This window comes from Pelodiscus sinensis, chromosome 2 (genome assembly GCF_052426305.1).
Source record: "Pelodiscus sinensis isolate ZL-2025 chromosome 2, ASM5242630v1, whole genome shotgun sequence".
In the NCBI taxonomy this organism is placed as follows: domain Eukaryota; kingdom Metazoa; phylum Chordata; order Testudines; family Trionychidae; genus Pelodiscus; species Pelodiscus sinensis.
In genome coordinates, this window is record NC_143053.1 from 83118267 (window position 1) to 83138321 (window position 20055).

A 20055-nucleotide genomic window follows, 5' to 3' on the forward strand; every position below is an offset into this window, starting at 1 on the left:
AATCCATCTTCCGCATTGGGAGTTTCCCCATCTGGATCTGTTTGCCACAGGGCAGGACCCCACTACTGCTCCCTCATGCTCCTCCTCTGCTGGCTGCAAGGCCTGCTGTATGCCTTCCCACTAGTCTACAGGGTGCTGTTGAAAGTGAGGGAGTTCAGGGCATCATTAATTCTAATCACCCCAGCATGGCCCAGACAGCATTGGTTTTTGACCCTCCTCGACCTTTCATGCTAGAGGCCTGTAACCCTCCCACTAGTCCTGGGCCTGATATCCCAGGACTTGGGCAGGCTTCACCACCCAGACCTACGATCCCTCCACTTGACAGCATGGAAGCTCCAGGGTTTATGGCAGAGGAGCTCCAGTGCTCTCAACGAGTCCAAGAAGTCCTTCTGGGTAGCAGAAAACTTTCCACTAGAACTATGTGCCTCGCTAGTGGAAGCAGTTTTGCTGTTGGGCTTCTCAGAAGGGGGTACACCCGAGGTGGGCACCAGTCCCCTTGATCCTGGATTACCTGTTAGACCTTAGGCTCCAGCATCTCTCTTCCTTTTCTATTAAGGTCCACCTAGTGGGCATTTCAGCATTCCACCCAGGGGAAGGGGGGAAAACGCTATATCCCAACCCTATGGTCAACAGGCTCCTGAAAGGAATGGACAGACTCTATCCGCATGTCTGGCAACCCATTCCCCAGTGGGACCTAAACCTGGTACTATCCAAACTTATGAGGCCCCCGTTCGAATCGCTAGCCACGTGCTCCCTCCTTCACCTATCATATAAGGTGTCCCTCCTAATGGCAATCACATCTGGGTGTCTGAGCTTAGGGCGCTGATTTCCGATCCCCCCCTACACAGTATTTTTCAAGGACAAGGTTCGGCTCCACCCTCACCCAGCCTTTCTGCCAAAGGTCGTTTCTGCATTTCACGCTTCCCAGGATATTTTTCTACCAGTTTTTTACCCAAAAATGGATACATCGGGGAAAGAGCAAGCTTTACACACATTAGACATCTGCAGGGCACTAGCCTTTTATTTAGACAAGACCAAACCATTCCAAAAATCACCACAACTTTTCGTAGCCATCGCGGAATGCATGAGAGGCCAACCTGTATCCACTCAGTGGATCACCTCATGAATAACCAACTGTATCAGGGAGTGCTACTCCACAGCGGGCATTTCAGCCCTGCCTCTTAGAGCACACTCCACGAGAGCTGTAGCAGCTTCACCGCTTTTGCTGAGTACGTTCCCATCCTGGACATCTGTAGGGCTGCCATATGGTCCTCGGTCCACCCGTTTGCCGACCATTACGCACTGTCCCATCAGGCCAGAGAGGATGCTGCCCTAGGTAGGGCGGTCCTTAACTCCTCCGTGGTTTCAACATCCGGCCCTCCGCCTAGTTAGGTTCTGCTTTGGAGTCACCTATATTGGAATGCACATGAGCAATCACTCGAAGAAGAAAGAATGGTTACTTACCTCGTAACTGTGATTCTTCGAGATGTGTTGCTCATGTCCATTCCAAATCCCTGCTGGCTCTAAGGCTACTTCTGAGGGAAAAGTCTCGGACGGCGCATGCACACTGAGTGCACACACCTATATTGGAATGGACATGAGCAACACATCTCGAAGAATCACAGTTACGAGGTAAGTAACCATTCTTTATCAATTCACAGCCTTGTTCTTCAGCCCTTAACATTCATACACAGTCTGTATTGCACAAAAACACATTATCTGTCTACAAATTCACAGATAATGTGCCTCATTTAATCAATTAATAGTTCTTCCTTAGAGAGAGAGAGAGAGAGAAAGTGCTAATTTTAGTTTTTTCTCAGTTTGTTTAAAAATGGGGAAAGTGTCATTAGAAGCAATTAAAAGCAAAATGATACAAAACAATCCCTCCCCCCTCTTCATGTATAAGAGTAGCTTTGAGTGTACCTTCTAGAAAGGTGCAGAACGTCTCCTAAATATTTATGAAAGTTTGTCTGTGGTTTTTGTCTGTCTGTTCAAGAACTCCTCCTAAACGGGTAAGAACTCGGATCACCAAATTCAATATAGTTTCCTCTATCACAACTTAAAGGAAGGTCAGGATTTGGTTGTGCCAGGAAAATGGGATGTGCCAGGAATGGGATTGCTTCTCATCAAACCATACAGAAAACAGACAGAATCCCCAGGCAGGTGAAAGGGGCTGGCTGGGAACGTGTCCCCCACCCCCAATCTGGGACTGCACCAATCCCAAGCTTCCCACTCCTAGGTGCCCTTTACGGAAGGCAAGGGGACGGAAGCACACCCCCCTCCCCCATCCATACAAGAATGTTGATGGCAGTTCCCCTTTGTCAGGGAGTGAGGAAAAAGCACACAGTTTGCAGCATTCCTCACTCTAGCTGAGGAATACAGGGAGCATATGAACCTGAACCTGCCCCAGCTGGGGGACATGCACCCCTCCCCCAGCTGGGCTTGCTGGAGCTGCAGCAGCCATGGAGAGGCACCTTTCATCTGGCCCCAAGCTGCCATGATGAGAGAGAGATGAGGTGGTCTTCTTTCCCCAAGGCAGCCTGCATACTGAATCCTGCATTCTCAGCCCTACCCCAGAGCAATGATTTAAATGAAGCATGCACATTTTCATTTGATTTTCCAAAAAAACCTCAAAATTGATTTAAGGACCCGAGTAATTCTGGCTAAATCTTCTGGTTTATAATAAGCCATTTTAAAAGTGAAAACTAGAGAGGAGAGTTTCCCCTCAATTTGCTTTTGGTCTTATGTTTTTTTTAAACAACTTTCATTTCTTAATGTGACAACTAGTGTAATTGAAATAATACATTTACAGAAAAAAGTTGCAGTGTGTTCTACAGAATATTATGGCTTGAAAACCAGAGAAAAATTGTGGAATCCAAATATATATTGCTTTATATCCAGCTGGCTATGACAGAAAGAAATAAGTTGGCTTCCATAAACCTTTTTAAACATTTCCATTTTTTAATGTGGTTAAGCATGAGGTCAGAGGTTTTTGCTAATGAGCTTTTACATAATACCATGTTTTTCTCAGTATTGTATTTTGTTAGGTTTTCTTTTAAACACACATTCCTATAAGAACATCATAAGCTTTTTTTAAAAGGTATGCTGGTGAACAAAAGATAGAGTTTACGTTTGAATAGCGGTTCCAGTTGGATCTGGAGTGTGGAAAGCTGAGAAACTGTCACAAATATTAAATACACCATTAGAAACAGCAACTGTTCCACATAAATGGAAATCCACTAATGTACTGACAACTTTTTTTTTTCCAGGAATCAAGTAAGCTGTTGAAAATTACAGTCTTACTGTCTGCATGAGAAGGTTTTATCAGTTAATTTAAATCAGTTTTAAAATGTACTTGGTTAAACTAGAGCAAACTCCTTTGTTGATACTCTGATTTCAGTTTAAGAGGGATTACTGTAGTTTATATTAAGTTGATTCCAATAATAAACTAGACTAAAATAGGTTTAGTTTAAATGAAAATAAGAGCCCACATGCAGAGATTTGCACCTGCTTAACTAAAGGTTTCAAATCATAGCCTTGAATTTTTGGCCATTTAAAAAGTGTTTATCTACTTTGTGCAATTTTCCCTATGTTGATAAAGAAGTCTTACATTTGCATCTAGTCTATTTCCCATCATTTTTGTGTTATCATGCAATAGCATGCTGTCAAATGTTTAGGTTACAAACACTGTGGAGAAATGCGTAGGTTTTGTGGGGGTTTTTTGAATTATTTTCACTGGAATTTGAATTTAAAAGTGTGAATAAAAAAACCTAAAGTTAGTAGTAAATCAGGTCAGTGGCGCTTTATGATCTATTTTTTTAGCCATAGTCTAATTACTATGTATATGTACCCAATTAGGAAGAGCCAATGTTGTCAACATTCTACAGTCTGTGAAAACTTCTGAAGTGCACCATCTCCAAATTAAAAATTCTCCTCTGCAGGAGGGGGTAAAGAAGATGCCCCACATATTGTAGGCATCATCTTGGAAATTTCTACAAGTCTGAAATGACATGATAGATCCCAATAAGAACTGTTATGGTGTGAATGTTTGTCATACGAAAGTAATTTTAATCTTGAAACTTGGATTCACCCCAAACTCTTTTAATATAACCAGGTAGCCCATTAATATATGCATCAGGGAACAGAGCTTGAATAGCACCTTCAACATACATTTGTGTCTAAAATTCTTACTTAGTGCATTGTAGCCTGCTCAAATGATTTTTGACATTGAGGCCAGTTCTAGATCTCTGCCCAAATTCACCTGTTTCAAGCCAATTAAAATTCTTCTCACTGCATGTTCTTCTTCAAGTGATTTCACATTCCCATGTCACTCTAGGGGTACGTCTAGACTACAGGCTTCTGTCGACAGAAGTTTTGTCGACAAAGAGCGTCTAGACTACATTGAGTTCTGTCGACAAAGCAAGCTGCTTTGTCGACATGGTAGTGTAGACGCAAAGGACAGTTTACATGCAATAACACCTTCTGTCGACAGAAACTCTGTCGACAGAAGGCATTATGCCTCGTAAAATGAGGTTTACCAGCGTCGACAAAACTGCTGAGTTCTGTCGATGTTATGTCAACAGAACTCAGCGGTAGTGTGGACGCAGGTATAGTTTTGTCGACAAAAGTCCACTTTTGTCGACAAAACCCTGTAGTCTAGACACACCCTAGGTGTATATGTCCATCCCTGCACAGTGTCATCAGAAATTTCTCCCACGGGACTGTGGTGGTGAGGTCTACACTGTGGCAAGCATTGCTCGTTTATTTTTTGACTTTTGAAGAACATGGTACCAAATGTAAAAATAACCCACTAGGTTCACTCCTAACTGCTGGTACCGATAACACTGTTCCTGTACTGCTGGTGATACTGGTACTGATAGTGAGAGAAGGGCAGCAAATGCCTCTGATGTTATTGGTACTGTAGATATAGAAGGCTCTTCTGGTTTTGCACTCAAAAGTGTCTTCATAGATGCAGAAGTCAATGGTGCTGCCTTCTGCAGTACCAAGGCAGGGGAGTGTTTTGACTTAGATAGAACTCAAGGTTGATCCCCATGGCTGACAGGCTTCAGTATCAAGAATCACCCCCTTTTGTCAGTCTGTTTTTTTAGTCACTGGGGATATAGAAAGATGGTCCACCTAACTATTCCTAGCTGTAGTGGACAGGATGAAAGGTGTCCCAGTCTCTTCTCAGACAATTTGTCCTGGGTAACTTTCATGTATTCACACTTGTTAGGATCAGGCCACTGTTTCGCTGCCAGCTAACTTGATTGTTCATTTCACAATGTCACAGTCGTCCTGTGCAGCATTCTTAGTGCACATCCCTATTCTGAGCATTTGTAAAACAGCAACCTGGCTATCAGCGTACATGTACATATGTCCTCAACCCAGTTTAGTTGGGCTTGTTTAGTTTGGAAAAGAGAAAATTGAGAGAGGACATGATAGTGGTTTTCAGGTATCTAAAAGGGTGTCACAAGGAGAAGGGAGAAAAATTGTTCTTCCTGGCCTCTTAGGATAGAACAAGAAGCAATGGGCTTAAACTTCAGCACGGGAGGTTTAAGTTGGACATTAGGAAAAAGTTCCTAACTGTCAGGGTGGTTAAACACTGGAATAAATTGCCCAGGGAGGTTGTGGAATCCCCATCTCTAGAGATATTTAAGAGTAGATTAGATAAATGTCTATATGGGATGGTCTAGATAGTACTAGGTCCTGCCATGAGGGCAGGGGACTGGACTCAATGACCTCTCGAGGTCCCTTCCAGTCCTAGAATTCTGTGATTCTTTGTTGTCCTCCCATTACCCTGTCCCTCAGCATTCCAGAGATTATGCCAAATGTGGTTGAGCTGTACTGCAGTCCATGTGCTCATTGACTCTGATCCCGCCACCTATTTAACTGTATGAGAGTCCCCCTAGAGTGGAATGAACATGTGCAATCACTTGAAGAAAAAACAGTTCCTACCTGTCATAGCCCTTGTTCTGCAAGATGCGCTACACATGCCCATTCTCTGTCTCCCTCTGCCTCTGTCTCCGAGTTTTCCAGAAAGAAGGAATTGAGGGTCAGCCAGGCATGTTATAGTGATGCTAATGGTGTGCAACAGCAGAAAGCATTTAAGCTGCCTTCAACGTGTACCACTGGGGGAAAATTTTCCAGTAACTGCATAGGGCATGCATGCACTTAGGGTATGTCTATACTACAACGTTAATTCGAGTTAACTTAATTCAAAATAGTGAATTCGACTTAAGCTAATTTGAAATAACACATCTATACACAAAAACTATTTAGAAATAGCGTTTTGCTATTTCAAAATAGCGCATCCACACTGAGTGGACCCTGAACCGAAGTTAAGGCTGGCTGGATCCAGTGCCGGCAGAGCATCAGGTTAGGACTTAGTGTGTGGGGCTCTTGCCTGAGGCTAACTGAGGTCCATACTTAAAGGGACCCTACCCCCACCCTGGACAGACAGTTCTCGGGGTTCCCCACTTGCTTATCTACCTCGATGAGGGACAGCAAAGCAGTCCTGTCTTGGAGTGCCCTGAATGCCCGCACTCGGGACACCACAGCACTCGGCCACATGGAGCCAGAGCTGCCCCTGGGCATGCCGGTGCATCTCGTGGGGTCGTTGCCATCAGCCCGGCTGCACTTGCTGCAGGCTGCCATCCGAGGGGTCCATCAGGGAGCTGTCAGGATCCTGGAGGCCCTGCAGGAAAGCGTCCACCCCAAGGAGCCCTCAGAGCCACTCTGGTCCTTGCCACCAGGGGCTCGTGCCCCATTTTTCCCTCACGTCCTTCCACTTACCCCTCCCTAACCCCCCTTCCTGGTGTCAAACAAAAGACACGTATGTTCAAAAATAGAAACTGGGTTTATTGAACAATACTGGGGGAGGAGGGATGAACCTCTGTGGAGACTGGGAAAAGGAGGTGGGAGAGGGGAAGAGAGAGGTTGTGAGAGGGGAGGGGGAAACCTGGGAGGAGGGAGCTGGAAGGGGGAAGCAAGAGGGAGAAGGGGGAGGGGAAGCTCAGGGCCCAGGGTTGGGAGTTTCGCCGGACCAACTTAATTTTCATGCAAACCTGCTCCTGGGTTCATGTGTGACCTTTGGTGGCCAGACTGGCAGCTATCCTGCCATAGACAGCCGCATTCCTCCATCTAGCATGGAGATCATGGACGTTTGGGGGCATCCCCTCCAAACCTGAATAAGGTCCATCATCTCCACCCTGGACCAGGAAGGCACCCGCCTTCTTCAGCCCCTGTCAGGCTCCTGGGGAGTGGTGGAGGGCTGGCTGCCAGTGGCTTGCTAGCTCATGTTTTGGGGCCACTGGGTCAGGGGCCCCGGTGGCCACTGCTGATTCTGGATTGGAAGACTTGGAGCTGGCACAGGCACTGTGGCCAGAGTCTACCCTGTTAATGGCTCCGGGGCTGGGGGACAGGAGAGTAAGTTTTCCTGATTGTGCCCAGAGTGGCCACCAGGGCTCCCTGGGAAGGGCTGGAGGCTCCCTATTTCAAATTAAGTGTCTACACAGCACTTAATTCGAAATAACTATTTGGTTTTACTCCTTGTAGAAAGAGGTTTACCAAATTCTAATTAAGCGCTCCATTATTTTGAATTAATTTCGAAATAGCGGTTTGCATGTATAGACGCTATTAAAAGTTAATTCGAAATAATGGCTGTTATTTCGAATTAACTTTGCAGTGTAGACATACCCTTAGAGTGGAATGGACATGTGCTACACATCCCAAAGAATAACAGTTATGAAAGGTAGGTAACTGTTTTTATCTTAATGCTGTTATTTTCTTTTTGAGCCATTAAAGCTTTTTACTCCATGAAATACTGTGCAGGTTCAAAGTTCCATGCAGCCTCAGTTTCATTGGTAGGAAGAGTACAATCCTAAAGGATTTTATTTTTAAACTTTGTGGTTCATGTTTAATTTCACAATGAAACAAATCACAGAATGCCTTGTGACTGTGGTGGATGAGGTATCATATTTCCTTCTAGTAAACCAGTAATCGCAGCAAGGATTATCATTGGACCTCATAGCATTTATGAGGACTCTTAATTGTTGGGCTAGAAGTTAGAGGCATTGATATTTCAGAATATATTAGATCCATTTGATCACATTTATCTTGAGTAGATAAATATTACCCCATAAGGGTGGAGTTCGGAAGGAAGTTTCAGGCAACTGTTAGCTGATTCATTATTTGTCATAACAAGGAGATTAATAAATGAAGGATTATAGTTACTCTCTGTTCTGCTGTGTTTCATGTTGTGTTTGATCACAGAATCTAGGTTTTCAAGGTTGTTAGGGTACCTCAAGGCAAAATTAGAAGAAGAAATTGCTATGTCGTTATTATGGGGCACATGAATAATTTTCATTTAGCACAATATAAATTCAAAGCAAAACATTTTGTGAATAAAAACATATCACTGTTTCTTACTTATTTTTGTTTAAATCATCCATTTCATTTTTGCAGTGTATAGTCATTCAAAAGATAGGAATGACGTCAGTCCTCGATTACTTGATGATTTTCTCTTTGGGGCCAGACCACTCCAACATATTACTTGTAGCTTTTTGAGAAGAAGCCAGTTGGATTTCCTTTAGTGAGGGAAAAATAGAAGAGTCTTTGCTTTTGTGTTTATGGCATTTTTGGGAGCATGCTGGATTATATCTTGCCTTTCTCAAGAAAAATTCCACAGAAGTTCTAGGGGCACAAATAGCTAAGTCTATTGTAATGTTATTGCAAGTGTAAACCATAGTGCAATAGATTATTTGAACTTTGCCTGTAAAATCATTTATTTCAGACAGACAGTTGTTGCGTTCCCCTCAACAGCTCTGGGCACATGTTATTGAAAGTGAAACAATAAGGAAATACATCATTTCTAAATGGATGAAAAGAGAGCGCAGTAATCTTGAATAGTTCTTATTTAAATGAGTTCTTCAAATGCATTTGTAACTTCCAAAAATGTTTAGTAGCAAGCATTGGTAGAACATTTTAGCAGTTTCAAGTGAAGCAACTATTACAAAGAAATTTGCGTAATGATTTGGCCTCATAGCTTTGCAAGATAATTTTCTTTCAGATTTGGTGGTCTTATCAGCCAAACAGATGGAAAAGACCAAGTTTACGATATGGCAGATTGGCAGGTGGAATTCAAGTGAGGTTAGGAGTTATCAGACCACGTGAGAAGCACTTAGGTAAAAAGATAAATGTTGTTATGGTAATGATTTATATGTTTGTATTATAGTAGCACTCAATTGTATACCAAGATATCATTGTGATAGGCACTGTGCAAACACAGAAGAAAAAGATGCGGATCTTCTAAGAATTATAGGAATATGAGCCTGTCATCCAAAGTAATGCCTTTAAAAGGACAGGGGCTAATGTGAATCTGTGGATACTCCACTGTGTTCTGGGCAGAAATAGAGTTTGTTAGGATATGTCTACACTTGCAAGTGACACAATTTATGTCATTCATAGGTTCTTAGTTCCCACCCACACCCTGAACCACAAAAGTTTTGCAGCAGCAAGTGTAAACACTGCTTTGCAAGCAGGAGTGTTCTCATGCTGAAAAAGCAAAAGCAGCTCTTGGGGATTAGAAGTTATTTGTCTGAAAAAAATGCTGACACACAGCGTTTACATGTTTCAACTTTTAGCAATAGGGCTTTTCACTAAAAGTTGCATAGTGTAGACCAGTGGTTCCCAAACTTTTCAGCAACACGCCCCCCCTTTTTGATTTTTGAAAAACCCTCACCCCCCCCCCCCCCAAAAATAGCAGCAAAACTTGTTGAGCCAAAAAAAAAAAAAAGGGACTGACCGGGGTAGCAAAACTCCATAGGGGGGAGGGCTGAGTCACCTCGTACCCCACTTGGAATTTCTTCATGCCCCCCCCCCCACGGGGGCACTCTCCTCAGTTTGGGAACCTATGGTGTAGACACAGCCTTAGAAACATTGCACAGGTAAGTAATCTTGAAGAACTGTGCTAGATTGAATTTTAATATCTGCTGCTCACTCTGCCTAATACATGTTTGTTTTCCAACTTTTACCAAGTTGATAGCATACTTGGTATAAAAAGGAATGTATGAACTACTAATTTCAATATTATTAAATATTATTGTGCATCTTAAAGATCATTTAAAAAAAGATGTAGTTTACTGTAGTCGAGAGTTATGCTGAGATGCATGTGAAAGGATGCAAAGTGCATGACATCTCATTGTTATAGGGTATTACCGTGGCAAAAGAACTTACCTGGTTCCAAAAAAGAATTTGGCATTAATATCGATGAGAATATCTGCAGTTGTATTACGCTTATTAAATATATATAAAAGTTTGAAAGGGATATTAGCTCTTATGCTTTGGAGTTTAACCCAGCTTCTAAGTTAGGAAGAAACTTTCTTTAAAAGGAGGTTATTCCATCATTGCCCATTTGCACATTTTCTAAAACAGCTGGTGCAGGCAATTGTTGGAGATAAGATACTGAACAAGATGGACTACTTGTCTGGTCCAGAATTATAATTCCTGGGTTCCTAAAGCAACAGAGAAAAACAGGAAGAAAATCCATGCAAAAGAGTTCTTGGGATATGGAGTAGCAGTTGGGCGTGTCAAAATAACCTTATCAGCTTAAATACTTGGGAAAGGTGTGTATTAGTGGTTGAGGTGCATTGGGTCATGAGGGGACAATGATCAAGTGAGGAGCCAATGGTCCATGACAACTGCCATCACCAGCAGTACAGCAGAGGGATCCTCAGAATTTATGAGAGTGTTGTCTAGGAGGATTAATTGGACTCCTTATGTTTGGGGAAGTGAGGGTCATAGTGTTTGGACAGTATGGCTGCACTACACATACAGCGTAATGGTCATTTTGGACTGAATAGTTTCTCCATTAGTTACCAGTGTTAAGTCAAAAGCACTGATTGCACAAACCGTCACTGTTTGCATAACTGTGGAGGGGAAGTCAGGCCAGAGTGAATGGGGGGAAGGGAGGAAGTGGCTGCATGTCTGATGAGTGGCCAGTATCTTAAATATGTGCAACTCCTCGAGCGGATCAGAAGATCGAGGTCTCCTGCCAAAGGTGTAGGCCAATAGAGGGCTGGGTGGGGCCTCTTTGTAGGGGTCTATCCCGTCTGTCTATGGGACAGTCTGTGCGCGCGCGCATAGATACTAATGCATCAGGGCGCTCGCTTTCTGGAAAAAAGCCCTTCACAGCTGAGTAATGTGAAGTAATCAAGACCTGCCCTTCCCCCCTGCCGAGTGGGAAAAGTGGGGGCTGCCTTGCATTGGGTTGGTCAGACAAAGCGTGGGTCGAGGGGAGTCACCCGTCGGCTGGGAGGGGGAGTGTGAACGACTTGGAGGGCGGAAGCGTCAGCGAGGCTCTGAGGGGCTGGAGGGAGCGGGCAGGGCGAGAGGAGTCCAAAGGAAACCGGCCAGCGGGGGAAGGGAGGAATCCAGCAGGACGAGGGTGGGAGCGCGCTCCGCTCCGCTCCAGGGTGTTCCCAGCCGCCCGGGCTGCTCCGCGCAGCAGCCCAGCTCAGTCCCAGTCTCGCCTGCGCTGCTGGCGGCAATGGGGCTGCGCCCGGGACCGGTCGTGCCCCTGGGCTGGGCACTGGCGCTGCTCCTGTCCCTGGGCAGCTGGCTCGGCGAGGCCACCCCGCACCTGAGGCGCAGCAGGAGCAAGTAAGAGTCTCTCCCTCCTGCGTCCGCGGGCGGGCGGGAGCGTCCAGCTGCGGCTCTCGGGCTGCTGGACCCTGCTGGCCTGGGGCTCTCGGGTGCCTCAGCAGCTTCCCCAGGCAGAGCGAGGGGGGGGGGGGGCTAAGACTTCCCGGGATTCCCTGTTAGGGCGTCGAGATGCGGCCGCCAGCTGCCGGGCGAGTGGGATGGGAAGCCCCAGCGCTTGCAATGGCTGCAAAGGTGGGGTGGGAGTAGGTGCGGACACTTGCCTCAGGGGCAGTCAGTGGCCCAAGGAGCTGCCCTCGGCTTGTGTGAGCGGGCGCGGCGATGGTTTTATGGGCTGCGTCTCCTGACCGGTGCTTTTTTTTGTTCTACACTTGCCATGCTACTGGCTTAATCATCTCTATTGTTTGCCCCTTTAACTGTGCCTTTGTCCTGTGTGTTTTTGTCGCCCGCTCCCAGGAACTGGTGCGCCCACATAGTGAACAAGAATGTGAGCTGCTCTGTGCTGGATGGAACTGAGCAGTTTGTTCAGGCTCAGTACAAATGTGCCTGGAACCAGTTTCCCTGTCCACCAACCCCAGTGTAAGTAACAGAGGAGGAGATTTCTGGGCGGGGAACCACTAGGTCATCGCTAAGTCATTTCTACATCTAGTGAGACCGCAACAGTTCTCAAGTTGTACATCACCAGGGCTCAGATTATCTATCCATGGGATTTTAAAACTCTGGGATCTCTTTTTAAAGTGTTAGAAATGTAACGGAGTTAGTCTGGTGCTACACAGTCCTGTATTTTGTTTTAAAAGTGTGTGCTTGGAAGGGAGAGGTTATTGCAGGACGATATGTTTAATTTTCTAGCCTCTGAGTGCTGGGCCATAATAAATCGTGAACAAAGCTTTTTTTTATTACAAACATAAGGCAGCTGAAACAAATTAGAGCCACATTGGATATTCTGCTGTGAGATCATGCAATAAGTTATTTGTATGTTGCTAGAAACAAATCAAGGAAAAGTTACTTGCAAGTCTGAACTTCCCATTGGTAATTGATTTGGTGCTGCTGACACCAAAGTCTTACCAAGTTGGGGTGAATATGCATACTGTATTTTAAATTTTGTAGGAGTGCAAGCACCTGCTGTGAGTTACACACCTTGGCCCACAATTATGGGTGCACTGCAGTTGCTTCACTCCACTCCAGTAGTACAAAGCAATAATACACCTGACTTACTCTGGCTTTATGGTTGTTTTGCATTATTGGCCCACATTCACAAGTCCAGCATGTTTACAATTTATAGATTCTCAAATTCTCTAGCATAGAGAGGAGACCATGCAAAATTGTTTTTGTTACTTTTTGTTTTTTAATAAACCTGCCACTGATGTGTTTCTGCAGTACTCGCTTTATGTTAGGTAACCATTGTGGTCCAGTGGACAGGGCACTAGCTAGAACTCAGGAGATTAGGTTCTATTCATAGTGCTGCCACTGACCTGTTGTGTGACTGGGGAAAATCATTTCACAGTGCTTCAGTTTCCATATCTGTCAAACAGTGATAATAGTTACTAACCCTCCTCAGCAAAGGAATTTGAAGACCACAGATAATAAACTCTGTACAGGTCTGATCCCTCTCCTACTAAAGTCAATAGACTCCTATTGATTTTAATAGATATTGAATCAGACCCTAAATGAGCTAATTATTATTGTGATAAATAGAAAAATAAAAACTATATACATTTCTGAATAGACATGAGCGAATGAAGTATGTGGTTGATACTGCAAGGGCCTGAGCGCCTCCTGTGATAGGCTCGGTCCACTTCGCTCTTGTTTATTAAAATGGGATCTGAGGATGCTCCTTTGTCTCACAGGGACCTGTGACAATTGTTGTTGCATATTTGGTGTTTGTAAGAGTTTTTGGCACCAAAAAAACTACCTTTTTCTTACAAACATTGGCCACGTGAGGCACACAAGTGGAAGCTCTCCAGACACGCAGCTGAATAACTCTGTCTGGGTCATTTAAGTTGTTGTTTCTTTTCATAATATTTAACTGCCCATTTTAACATTCTGACACTGACCCTGATGCACTAAAGTGGACAGATAAAGGTTGGGTGAGGTATATCCCCTTGTTTATAATGGGATCCATTATTGCTCCTGTGTGACCTGCAATTTGTATGGTAAACCAAATTCTAAAATATTGACTGTAATTATCTGATAACGTATATTGGAGATTTCTATTTTTAAGGCAATTGATAGATCTTCCTAATTACAAATCTTTATTTCCTGAAACTGATGTTTCATATTGGTGCTTAATATTGGTGAAAATAAACATCTTCTGGGATAACTAGAGATGGAACTACAAAGCATTTTTTATTTTGAATATAAGGTATATTAAAAGTTGTTTGTTGTCATATGCCTTCAGGTGTATGGCAGCAGTGTGACTATAAAATTGTGTGAATATTTTTAAGTAATTCAAAATATAGTTATGTAGTCTTGAAAGTTTGCTGTGTGTCTGAAACTTTACAATAATAGGAAAGCCTGTTGTTTTAAAAATTGAGGCTAGAAAGAAGGATTATAATTGTGTCTGCTAGTTTTCTTAGGGACACAGAATAGGAAAGAAACCTGCACTGAAGAGTTTGCAATCTATGCTCTTGATTCTGCAAGCAGTTATGAATTCAAATAACTTTAACTTTTCTTATGTTAGTAGTTTCATGAAACTCAATGGAACTGCTCATGCAAATAAAGTTACTCATATATGTATCTGTTTTCAGGACATTAACATAGATGAGACAGTAGGAGGACAAGGAGAAGGGTTATAACAAATAAGTAAAACCATTGAGGCTAAGTTCTGTGAAATTATTCTTCTTATTTTGTTTATAAATTTACAGACAAGGACTAAATTATGAAGTAAATGGAAAATTCTTCTTAGAATAACTGAGATCTGAATCAGACATATAATTTGTTACCTGTGTCACAGATGTGTGCTTTTTTAAAATGTAATGTTGATCTGTGAAAATCACTGGTGTCCTACTGACTTTCGATATCCAGGTTTTAAAACTGGCTAGGCTCCTCCCTATTTATGAGGGTTCTTATCTGTTCCGTGAAATGTCCAGTACATGCCTTTCACTCCTAATAAGGTGAGCAATAAATTGCTAAGAACTGATACCCTCCAAATAGAAGTTCATCATCATTTTAGTGCAGAATATGCAATAGCATTGCCCTTTATTTTTAGTTGGCTCAAAGATCAGGCGCACATTACTTTTTTGATATTTGCTTACATTACACACAACCATATTTTGATGAAACAGAGATGCACATTATATATTAAGTTTTGTCTTAAACATAAGGTATATACCCGAACAATAGGTATGCCGTACGTTGTCATTGTAATTAATAGCCACTATTGTGGAAAGTGGGAGTGAAATGTACTTATGCAAAAATGTTCATGGTTTTTACTTACCCACATGCAAATAATTTGACGATTTAAAAAATCACTTGTGTGCAAATAACTCACTTGTACCTTTGTTTATTTATTTTAATTGCCCCTCTTACATTGTGCATTTACTCACAATAGGCATGATCTTATAAATATTTGCTTGTGAATAACTCGACTCATGTAACAAGTCCCATTGATTTCAATGGCTCAACTCCTAGGAGTAGAGTTGCTCATATGTTTAAGTGTTTACTGGGTCAGACTACATGTTTGTACCTTCTGTGTGTAGGAGACAGGAATGGCTTTATTGATTTAACTGGTCTTTTCCATCTGAAACTTCTGTAATAAACAGGAAGACAGACTATTCCACTAGATTGCAAATAATTGGAACACAGACAGGAAAAATGACAAATGGTCTAAAAATAAGTATGACTAAACAAACTTTTAATGAATACCTACAAATTTACCCATGAAACAAATTACTGTATACATAAAATCAATAGGTTAAAAAATGTTTATTGCTATAAATAAATCTAATTCTGGAGTAATCACAGAGTGATTCATTCCAACATTTCAGTAAAACATAGGCGGAATTATATAAAACAAAACACAGCAGAACACCTAAAACTCTACTCATAAGTATATGCAATTGTAAAGCTTGGGAAACCAGCCTATAAGAAGCATCAGACAAAAAGCGTGTTAATAAAATCATTCCAACTAAAGATTGTAAACATTTTATTTAATGGGAGGAAAAGAATATGCAGGTACTTTCTTTGGAAAGAAAACAGTAGACCAAATTATCAGTGTAAATTGGTGTGTCTGGTTATCAATTTTTTTTATGACATCCATGCAGCTATTTCAATCCCTGTTCCTTACATATGGGGTACTATAATAGAGTTCAATCCTGCCAGAACAGAGCTCTTTAGTTACAATCCAGCATAGCATTTAAACACATGCTTAACTTTTAGCTGTTGGCAGACCTATGATTGACAATTTTATTTTTTACTATTGAATGACACACAGATGAACATCATTTGTTGGGGAAAAGTCAATATGGTTTCTGTAAAGGGAAATCATGTCTTACTAATCTACTAGAGTTCTTTGAGGGTGTCAACAAACATGTGGATAAGGGGGATTCAGTGGATACAGTATACTTAGATTTCCAGAAAGTCTTTGGCAAGGTCCCTCACCAAAGGCTCTTAGGTATATCTCCATATATTAACTTACTTATCTCATAGAGCTGGAAGGGACCTTGTGAGGTCATCAAGTCCAGTCCCCTGCCCTCACAGCAGGGCCAAGTACCATCACTGGCAGATTTGCCCCAGATCCCTAAATAGCCCCCTCAAGGATTGAACTCACAACCCTACATTTTAGCAGGCCAATGCTCAGACCACTGAGCTATCCCTCCCTGATAGTGGGATAAGAGGGAAGGTCCTTTTGTGGATTGATAACTGGTTAAATGACAGGAAACAAAGGCTAGGAATAAATGGTAAGTATTCAGAATGGAGAGAGGTAACTAGTGGTGTCTTAAAAGGGTTTGTACTGGGACCAATCCTATTCAACCCATTTATGAATGATCTAAAAAAAGGGGTAAACAATGAGGTGGCAAAATTTGCAGATGATACTAAACTGCTCAAGGTAGTTAAGACCAAAGCAGACTGTGAAGAGTTTAAAAAAGATCTCACGCTAAGTGATTGGGTAACAAAATGGCAAATGAAATTTTATGTTGATAAATGTAAAGTAATGCACATTGGAAAAAATAATCCCAACTATAAATACAATATGACTCTAACTATAACTCCACAATGACTCCAAGATCTCTCTTTTGAGCATAGTTCTCTGACAACATCCACTCAGTGTGCAGCAGCAGTCAAAAAAGCTAACAATGTTAGGAATAATTAAAAACGGATAGACAATAAGACAAAGAATATCTTATTGCCTCGCTATAAAACCAAGGTATACCCACATCTTGAATACTGCATACAGATATGGTCATCTCATCTCAAAAAATATATATTGGCATTGGAAAAGGTTCAGAAAAGGGCAACAAAATAATTAGGGTTTTGGAATGGGTCCCATATGAAAGAGAAGACTGGGACTTCTCAGCTTAGAAAAGAGGAGACTAAAGGGGCATATGAAAATAGTTTTATAAAATCATGGCTGGTGTGGGAAAAACTAAATAAGGAAAAGTTATTAACTTGTTCCCATAACTTAAGAACTAGGGGTCACCAAATGAAATTAATAGGTAGCAGGTTTAAAACAAACAAAAGGAAGTTTTTCTTCACACAGCGTGTGGTCAATCTGTGGAACTCCTTGCCAGAGGAGGTTGTGAAGACCAGAACTTTAACAGGGTTCAAGAAAGAACTAGATAAATTCATGGAGGTTAGGTCCATCAATGGCTATTAGCCAGGATGGGCAGGAATGGTGTCCCTAGCCTGTTTGTCAGAAGCTGGGAATAGGTGACAGGAGAAGGGATCATTTGATGATTTTCTGTTCTGTTCACTCCCTCCGGGGCATTTGGCATTGGCCACTGTCAAAAGACAGGATACTGGACTAGATGGACCTTTGGTCTGACACAGTATGGCCCTTCTTATGTACTTGAGGGTTGAAAATAAGGATGTTAAAATGTGCTTAAGTAGCCATCTAATCGCTGAAATATCAGTGGTTACACATGGATGGAAGTTGGCTTCCTGCGCACATCAGCTCCCACCTATCCTCCAGTGCTGCTGCCTCTGATACAGACAGCTCCCCAGGAACCAGTGGGCGTAGGGAGACAGCTTTTAAGGTCACTCTCCTTACATACTGGCTCCCACATGTCCCTCCTCCCCGTGTTGCTGCCTCTGATACAGAGGCAGCCGTGCCAAGTGGCAGATGGCTCCTGAGGAATCAGAGTGCACCGGGAGGTGGCTTCCAGGCTGGCTTCCTGCATGTGCCAGGAGCGTACATGTAACCATAAAGGTAAACTGATGAGCCTAGGCTCATTAGTTAACTGTGTACATAGTTACACTTTCACATTACTATTTGAAAGCTTAATATGTGCTTAAATGCTATGCTGGATCAGAATACTCTGCCCTGGACAGGATCAAGCCCATGATACAATAGTCCTTGAAATATCAGGGTCTAAGTTTGTCTCTGGTGTTCAGAAGTTAACATCGCACAAGAAAAACCCTTGAAAATACACAGACTACGTTGAATACAAAAGAGGAAAAATTGAACACTTTTTTACATATATCAAGAAAGGAGGATTGGGGGGGGGGGTTGGTCTTTGTGTGTTTGTTGTTTTGTTTTGTTTTTAAAAAGGGAGAGTATCTTATGTGGGACAGAAGTGTCTCAGTACAAGTTCCTGCTAGCTGGCTACTCGAATAGTTTAGCATAAGGTTGGGAGGTTGAAGGCAGTAAGAAAAATGTAATAACATATTTGAGTTTCCTGCATTATTTATTTGATAATCTTTGCAAGATGGATGGGTGTGGTAGATTTTCTTAGCCGTGTCTGAGCCTAATATTATGCATCTCTGCCTATACACACAGCAAACAACACCGTCTTTGTTCTCTGAAACTTCGATAGGAATTTTCATTTCATACATCATTCATAGCTTGTTACAATACTTTCAAAAACTTCACACACTCTCTCAACTCACTACTCACATTAATACAAATATTGCAGTTGATATTTATGTCTGTGATTTCATGGTTTGAAAATTGCACTGATTGGAGGTCTGGGACTTCTTGTATTAAGTGCTAGACCAGTTCCTAAGTAGCAGTGCAGGTCCAAAGGACCACTGACCAATTTAAGGGCTGATATGTAATAAACCACCAGAACAATAGAGGAATGTCCTACACCATTGAAAGGCTGGATATGCACATATTCCCATAATGTAGAACATTCCTTCATTCCCCTTGTGGTTTTCAAGATATCAGACTTTCATATAATGTTCTGATCTCTTCTTGCCTTTTTTTCTCCCTCACACACACTTCAGTTCTGACCTGATTCAAGTATGTGCTTTCCTTGAGAAATTATAGCTCTAGAAACAATGCTGTAGTTCATTCTGAAATCTTAGAATCCCAATTTTTAAATAGTCTGCAGTATGAAATCTCCCAACACTAATACTTCATGAGACTATCAGTTGTGTTTATGAATTCAACATTCATCTCACATATATATTCTTTAGCATTCTGTAAAAGTGTCTTTGTGAACATTCTTGCAAGGACTTATTCATGGAGAGCAAAGACAAAAGTGCTGCAAACACAGGTTAAGCAAATTCATTTTTCATTCAAGTAGATGTGTTTAGGAAAAAAAGAAGCTAGTTAAACTATTTGCATAGTTCTCCTGATAATATGTCAGCAACAGTGGAAGCTATTCATTATCACTAGAGACCTATCCGGTAAGAATAATCTGAAAAAATATTGTAGCATCAATGAGGAAACCAGTCCTGCTAATTAGTGCTGCAGTTTTTCACAGGCTAAGTGCCCATGCTTTTGTGAATAAACTTAAAAAGCCATGAGATAGACCAAAGTGAAACCTTGCTGTAGAAGTTGTGGGGAAGCAGTGAATTAATACAGCACTATCTGCCATTCTAACACTAACCACAGCTATTGCCTTCCCATCTGTAGAGAAGGGTAGATTAAATGATTATGGCCTAAGCAAGGTCAAGGGAGAGCAATAACTCTGGTTCAAGCACTGAGCATTTTGTGGAGAAAAGCGAGCACAGCAGCTGTGGACATCTACTCTTGTCCCAGTGTCTTCCTCCCCAAAATGATTGAGCTGCTGCTATTAGCAGAAATTCAAAATCAAGCAACTTTGCTAGGTCTGGTGCGAATGCCAGCTCCAGTTCATCTGTAGAACACGTCCTGTGCTCATGCTCTACCTAGCCTGAGTTGGCAGGGGGAAACTGTCAGGAAGACATTTCAATGCCCAGTTAAATATATGCCCCTTCTACTCTCCTTTAACCTCTTTCTTTAAATTTCCTTGGTGATCTCTCAGGCAGCCA

At 42.2% G+C, this 20055-nt stretch overlaps 1 protein-coding gene across 1 annotated transcript in view; it reads left to right on the plus strand.

Moving 5' to 3' along the window:
- Positions 1-11297: 11297 nt before the first annotated feature.
- Positions 11298-20055, plus strand: part of EMILIN2 (elastin microfibril interfacer 2) — a 66845-nt gene continuing 58087 nt past the window's right edge. The window contains exons 1-2 of the mRNA XM_006139031.5: positions 11298-11658; positions 12115-12237. Coding sequence (XP_006139093.2) covers positions 11546-11658; positions 12115-12237 — 236 coding nt within the window. The 5' untranslated portion in view covers positions 11298-11545. The remainder of the gene's footprint in view (positions 11659-12114; positions 12238-20055) is intronic.